At 36.5% G+C, this 7,647-nt stretch overlaps 1 protein-coding gene across 1 annotated transcript; it reads left to right on the top strand.

Annotated features, from left to right (window-relative positions):
* LOC141391526 (uncharacterized) lies at positions 1-1,360 on the top strand. The gene is made up of 2 exons (XM_073964402.1): positions 1-138; positions 202-1,360. The coding sequence occupies exons 1-2, from the start codon at positions 118-120 to the stop codon at positions 1,246-1,248; spliced, it is 1,068 nt and encodes a 355-aa protein (XP_073820503.1). The 5' UTR covers positions 1-117; the 3' UTR covers positions 1,249-1,360.
* Positions 1,361-7,647: the final 6,287 nt, after the last annotated feature.

Below are 7,647 nucleotides of genomic sequence, written 5' to 3'. Positions count from 1 at the left end.
TTTTGAACTGTGTACTGGTGTTTGAAGTTATTGTTTGTCAGACATTTTTTTGTGATTATTTATTTATAAGGAAGAGAAATAAAAAATATATTTTATAAAATAAAGAATATTCAAGATATGTCTATTGTAAACAGCGACGTAAGTAACAAAATTTGCATTTATTTATTGCCTCAAATTCCAATCTCACTTTTGATTTCGCAGGGCTCAAGTACATATATGGAAAACTTTTGCCGAGCAATACATCCCGATTTTAATTTGGGGCCAAATTGTGTGCGCTGGTTTCGAAATGCAACAAACCATTGCACGAATATGATGAGGGATATTAAAGAGCCAAGATTTTATCTGTGGAATAAATTGATGAATTTCATTTTCCCGGAAATTAACACAGAATTGATGTCAAAGCAAGTACCCATTCCACTACATCCCCAACGTTTATCAGTTGAAGATTGCAAAGAATTGTTCATGGATATTGTAGACGATTACGTTCTAAGAGCACCGCGCTTTGCTGCGGAATCAAAAACAATTGGTATGCTGTGGCAATTGCTCTACTCTTTGCTGGGTATAATGTTGATGGGTACCTTGGTGTTATTTTTGAGATACCTTAATGGGAAATACGGTTCACGCAGGAAGATGTCCAAACAACAGGACTTTTTAGAACCAGCGAAACGCTTAAAAGCCACTGCCAAACGTAGTTTAAATTTGGCCAAAACTGAGTTACGAAAAATACGTGTAATTCCTCTAGTTCAGCCAGAAGAGCTCATGGCTGCCGATGGATCTCCTGTAATTGCCCTAAAAATTAAATCAAAACATGAACTAGTGAGATCTACGATGGTTGGTAGAATGGAGGGGGAATGCAGATTATTTCGTTTTATAAAACATGATGACAAAATATTGGCAGAATATAAGACCGAGAATATAGCCAAAGCTTTGGAATTTGTTGGAAATGACACGAGGAAATTGCGATTGCTAATAATTTTTGATGATGCCGCTGCATTCGGTGAAAAAGAAGTGGTTGACAAACCATATGCTGATGAGTTGAAATGTAACAGCCCCCAAAAGAAGAAAAGGTCGAAAATTCCCAACAAAATGAATTCGCCACGCCCCATACAAGCAAAAACATCGCTATCATCGACAAAAACATCGGGTGTGGAAAATCTAAATAAAAATTCACCACGCTCGAGCAGTTTTTCGAAGAGGAAAGCCGCAGAGTCGGGATCGCCACGTCTTGGTTCGAGAAGAGTAGCTTAGAAAATACTTTCCTAGAAAACACTGCTTTTTGAATCGTTTTAATTTATGTCACACATTTTTGTTTATTTTTGATGTTCATTTTTTAATAAATATACGAATATTTTTAAAAGCATTTTAATAACTTAAACCAATAAAATATGGAAGAGAAAAAGATGAAGCGGGATGCTGTACGTTATTCCTAGACACACTGAGTTAAGCTACTGTCAATAACCGTGATCTCTGGAAAATAATAAGTGAACGGTAAGTTCATATTTTTCTTCATTCTTGAAAATCCGTTATCAGGAGATAAGCGATCATACAATAATTTATAAATGTGTTGAAGTAACATCCTGGTATGGTCAGAGACTGAGGGGTGGGTATTTTGTTCGTTATTCATATTGTGTGATTTTCATAGGAGAGTTACTTCAGTGGTTTCCCGTGGCCTTCTGAAGGGTTTTTAGTTTTCCGTCTAGTTTCAGCTGCTCCTTCTAGAGTTCAGATTTTCGCCACTATGTCGAAGGTCACACTAGGGTGGTTTCATGGAAACTTTTAGGTAATCTTAGATCGCGTTCCCCACTACAGAAACTTCATGATATTACTCTAGTATTGAATTCGACCGAGGAAACCTTGATTTCATGGTATTGTTTCAATGAATCTACCCTAGTGTGAACAAGGACTATGAAAAACGTTTCTAGTTTTGCTGGATCTTTGTAAACATTTGGACATTTTGTTTGGGATCCGAAATATGTGGATACAGATTTTTTTTACAAATTCGTAAAAAAATCGGCATCTTGAGCAGTAATTCGGATCGAATTCGGGAAGAACTCTGGAAAAAATGTTATCGGGGTATTTCAGCACATACATATCGTCACCATAAATGCCGGAAGACGTAACCGACATGGAAATGGAAATTCGTTTTTTGATGGAATCTGATATATTAAGCTAAAATACATGCTCTGGCAAAATTTCAAGCTTCTACGTTTAAAAATAACGATCCTATTCAAGAAATGCCAATAGACGTAACAGCATACTGTAATTTTCATAGAACACAAAAGGCGTAACCCACATTATATCAAAACTAAACAGCAGTACAAACAATGTATTCTTTGATATTGGCAGCAATTATAATGCCAGAGGGAGGTCTTATTGAGTTCATGTATAATTTCCACGGGTGCGGATTCGGTTAACCGGTTATTTGACCCGAAAGTCCAGGTTCAAAACCGGGTTAGACCCAGTTCTACTGAACCGATTACTACAAAATGGGTAAGGTATGAAAGCTTATGGAAATACCTATCACATGGTGTAGTTACTTTAACAGTTTTGTCTTTTACTCGGCTTATTTCTCCATATGTGTAATTTGACTCTTAGGTTACCATATCTCAAGAATGGTAGCTTTTTTCAAAAATCACAAAGACCATTCTTTTAGTTAATTTTTACAGAAATTACTTTGACTTTAGACGGTTTTTACTGGTTTTACAGAAAAAATCCATAATTGAAATAATTGAAGATGATGACAGAAGACCTATGCCCGGATTTAAATAAACATCTAAAACACACATATGGAAAACAATATGTTAACCGGACAAAAGGAAGTGGTTATTCGGAAGGCAATGCTTGTCCCGATATTGTTCATTTTCCAAGAGAAAGAACGAACGGAAATGTTCAAAATTTGAGACGTTGATACGAAAACGTGTATGTGGTCAAAATTCACGTCGTTCTAGTACAAAGATGTATTCTTTAAAGACGGATACGATTAGGCTGTAAGTTTTCAAAAGATGGTCTGGTCAACCAACCCATGGTTTAATATAGATCAACTTATTGTAATAATCGAATAGGTCCAGACAAAAACGCAAATTTTCTGTATTGGTTTGGATTATACAAAAAGACAGGAAATCCTACAGTCACTGCGAGCATTGTTTTTTGATCCTAGCAGTATAATCTTTTTTAAAACTGATATCAAAGACGAGTACCAGATTCTACCATAGAGAAGTTCCAGAAATTTTGAGGCAGTGGATCCTCCTCAGATGTACACACAAAGGCTAAAAGTTTCAAAAAAGAAATTTCAACACCTGCAAGACTTAAAACGCTTAATTCCAAGTGATTGTCATTACTTTTATGACAACATTCCTTATGACAATTAAAAGTTACATTTAAACTGTTACAGATCACTTAATTTATATGAACTATATTTGTTCCATAAATTGACTTAAATACAACAATAAGTATAATATTCCAGATTTAATATCGTCTAATACAATTGAAATTATAAGTAATTATAGTGATGGTTGGAATAAACAGTTCACCTAATTGTGGTCCATTGAAATATCAACGTCAAGTCTGGGAATTGAACGCAACACCGTCAGATGGCTAGTTTAAAGTTCGCTTAACCGCGTAGGCCAATAAACCAGTCCTAATTTGTTTATAATTTTTCATTTATACTAGTTTCTTCAAATGTATACTCTATAAATTGTAGGTTACGTCTTTTAGTATTTCAGAAAAATACAATACCAAAAGACGTAACCCACACAGCTTCTAACATTCTGGAAAAAAATTTAATTTTTTTCAAAAAATATATTTCTTCTCTGTCTTAAAATACGATACTAAAATTTTTCGATATTTAATAACACCGTTTTCATTTTATAACGTTTTTTGCTTCTCCTGTAAAGTTTTATTTTTGTGGGTTACGTCTTCCGGCATTTATGGTGACGATATACATGTATGAGTGTTATCCTGATATATGGTAAATGCATGTTTATGAGTTGACTATGTGAGTGATTTTAATATTTGCTGATTTGTCTGGTATTTGCACTGAAAATGTTTATGTTTGTTTAGACAACTTGTTGTGATTTATGGAGAGAAAATGTGCGTGCGTTTATTCACACAACAACTAACATCAACAAATTTTTTATCTTGCAGAAATAAAAAAGACGATTGCAAAACATTAACAAAACAAATTGAAGTAACTTTGGGCGAACGAGCATTCCTGCATCTTCATAAGAATCTTCAACATATTAAAATTTTCAAAATTACTCAAGTCCAATCAAACGAAAACATGTTCATTTTTGCAACAGCACTTAAAATTGAAACTCTTAAGTGTCGCTACTTAAGCATAATTAAAGTGCTTTTGTACTTTAGAATAAGATTCGACCGAATCGAAAGCTAAATAGCCAAGAAGTGTGGAGAGGGCATGTGAATCGCGTGTACCGCCGCAACAAGCAACAACAGCCTTGACCCATCCAACCATTGGCTGGATGAGAAATGAAAACACTTAAACCGAACTAAAAAGCTACTTAAGTAGAAAAAGTCTTATAGGCTTTTCTTCGTTCGTGGTGTGGTGGCACAAAAGCATCCATAATTAGCCATTATTAGATTCTGGACTTTTGTAATCGTCTTCGTTCGTTTCCTTTACAGACAGAACGTCGTACATACACAAACATACAGCAGATACATCTGCATTTTGCAGTGGAATGCAGCAATGCATATTTTTTTCATTCAAAACGACGATCATTGAGCCATCATTGATGTGCTCCATAAATCGTTTTTAAGATCTTTTGAATTTATTAGAATTTTTCATTTTCAGACTTTCAATTGTTGTTGCCGCTTCAGGCTACACATACACAGCTACCATTTGGCTTACGGATGTTGTGAAAAGCTTTGTAATTTTGCACATTGTTCAGTGATTTAAGTTTCTTAGATTGCCTATTGTTTAAAGTGTTTTGATCTAATTTAAGTTATCGCAAATGTATACAGTAGCTGTACACTGTAGATATGAACAGAGGCGTCGAACTGTGGGGTGGGAATATTGTAGTTTAGATATGAATTAGTTTTCTTCGGGAAAACGATGCCAATATACATTTTTTGTGGATTATAAGTGTTGAAAATTAATAAATGCAATTATATGGAGGGAATTGGAAGTACCGAGGAATGCGAGGACAAATTATATGAGCAGGAATAGATTCTAATATCAATTGCTTGATCATGACCATGAATTAATTCGATTAGTTTACATTGGCGACCGGTTAACGTTAACCCTTGTCGCCCAAGCGATCTTTGTTTCCACAGTAATGTGTATGAGACCAAAGGTGCATTTTCACGAAAATTCTCTGAAGGCCGCATTTATGGTCAAATCGATGAAACAAATTTATCAGTTCATTTTTCTGGGGTTAGGACTTTAAAAAATTGTTTTATTTTTTGGTTGCCCTAGTGTACATATATGTGTTTGTATATCGTCACCATAAATGCCCGAAGACGTAACCCACAAATCCAAAACTTTACAGGAGAAGCAAAAACCTTATAAAATGAAAACCTGTTTTATAGAATATCAATCTTATAAGGGCGAATTTTGAAGCATCATCAATCCTGTACGAATAGAAATAAGTAGTGAAACAAAACCGCTCAAGCGTTTGGTTTTGGGATCCTCCATTACAATAAAATCTGCAATGTTATCCCATTTTTCGAAATGCTATTTCTTGAAAGGATCGTTATTTTTGAACGTAGAAGGTTGAAATTTTGCCAGAGCATGTATTTTAGCTTTATGTATCGGATTCCATAAAAAAACGAATTTCGATTTTCATGTGGGTTACGTCTTCGGCCATTTATGGTGACGATATGTATCGTTTTATAGCTTCGCTGATCCATCTCCAATGACCCAGAGTCAGGGAGTTGATACTTAAAGCTAACAGGTTGGTCGGTGAGCATAAGCGGAACATAAGTGTTTAGCCACGCATGTCGCTCTCGTACCCTGGTGACGTTACGCTAACTGATCCAAAGAGGTGGGCAGTTTATCGAGCACCTCCGGAGTGATAGTGCAAAGAGAAGAGTACTACGTCGCATTAGATCTCTTCCTGCCGAGGATGAACTACATTTGACAATGCATGGTCTTGCGAATGTCATCAGAAACGCTAAGTCATCCAAAGCGTTGGGCCCTGATGGAATCTCCATAGTAATATTAAAACAGTACATACTGATTTCGCTTATGTCGCCCGTAGCAAAGACCCTTGGGGCTTTAATCCTCCCCAGAGGCAGAAATAGCTATCCAGTTGCCAATCATATTCATGGGTTCCGTAAGAATCAAATCACGACAACAGCGCTATATGCCAACTCCACACATATTAGTCGAGGACTCACTCAGAGCAAGCCGTGTGATAGAACAGTGATGGTGGCGCTTGAATTATCAAAAGCTTTTGATACTATCAAGCACTCCACGCTGTTTAAGTACATCGAGCAGACGAACCTCCGGCCAAGTGGTCGTGGGGTGAAATCTCAGGAACTGTTTAACATCTACCTCTCTTATAGACATTCTTTAGACGGTATTTAAATAGGATTGCACACTCTTGGCGTCAGGTACCTTCCCTGATGTTATTTGTGTAAGGCTGCACTCCTATTTGACCAATCTTACAATTGTTTTTCACGCTGAATCTTCGTCCAATCTGTTCACCACATGGACTGCAAACGTGAGCACTGAGTTAAATGTCATAATCGATGGTAATAGAATTCACGTCGCTCTCGCAACAGATATCTGCGACAGGATATGATGTAGGAACAAGGTGCTAGCACTTGGACTGCAGATAAAGAAATCTCCATGACCGCATATAATCTGATAGATCGGTCTATGTAAGCTATTCGGCGCCAGTGTGGTCCACAAATATAAGTGAAACTATATAGAGCAAGTAAAAAAGTATCAGTCGGCTTTGCCGACAGAGATATACCCTCAGCGTGTGTATATTGAAACAATTTTTTTTCCCAAAAAACTTATGTATTTAGGGGGTTTTAAAAATTTTGGGCGTTTGAACCGACAAAAATGTTGATTAGGATTAAAGATCAAAAGTTTTGCGGAGGAGATACTAAAAGGGATGTATCGACATTGACCATTATGGAAGTGGATCTCCAGCCACTACATATGGTGTCATATGGGGTTTTAACACTCTTCGGACTGTTTGCTCAAGAAGTATGAACTTGCCCCTGAAAAAACTTTTACCATCGTAATTGAGGCAGCGAATGCAATTTGCTTCAACAAAAGTCAACGTTATTCGATACCAGTTCTTAAAGCAAACTTATCCGAAATTTTGTGGTGGAGGTACCGGATGGAGTGGACAAATATAGTCCATATTTAAACCTTATCTATATCTGGTAGATATATTAGGATGTTTAAAGTAGTAAAGTAATTGCTCCAATAATTTTGTAACTTTTGTGGGGGAGGTACTTGAAGGAGTGGACCGATATGGCTTATCTTCGAACTTAAACTATGTTTGGACAAAATATTACCTAATCGGCAGATCGGTTCGAGGGTTATCTTGCTCTCCAATCCCTCACACGGTGTCATAGGAGTTTTTTTGCAGCTTTTAGGCTATTTTTTCAGGAAGTATGGAGTTGCCCCTGATGAGACTTGTTCCGTCGTATGGGTGGCAGTTAATACAAGTT

The sequence above is a fragment of the Musca autumnalis genome, unplaced genomic scaffold (genome assembly GCF_047663935.1).
Source record: "Musca autumnalis isolate F117 unplaced genomic scaffold, ASM4766393v1 scaffold_1, whole genome shotgun sequence".
Classification (NCBI taxonomy): Eukaryota; Metazoa; Arthropoda; class Insecta; order Diptera; family Muscidae; genus Musca; species Musca autumnalis.
The sequence above is the reverse complement of the archived record's forward strand: the minus strand, read 5'-3'. Positions and strand labels throughout refer to the sequence as shown.

Bases quoted from the DNA above. Each gene is read 5' to 3' on its own strand.
- LOC141391526 (XM_073964402.1), top strand. From the start codon at position 118: ATGTCTATTGTAAACAGCGAC. The intron at 139-201 runs GTAAGTAACAAA...TTGATTTCGCAG, and splicing joins TGTCTATTGTAAACAGCGAC to GGCTCAAGTACATATATGGA.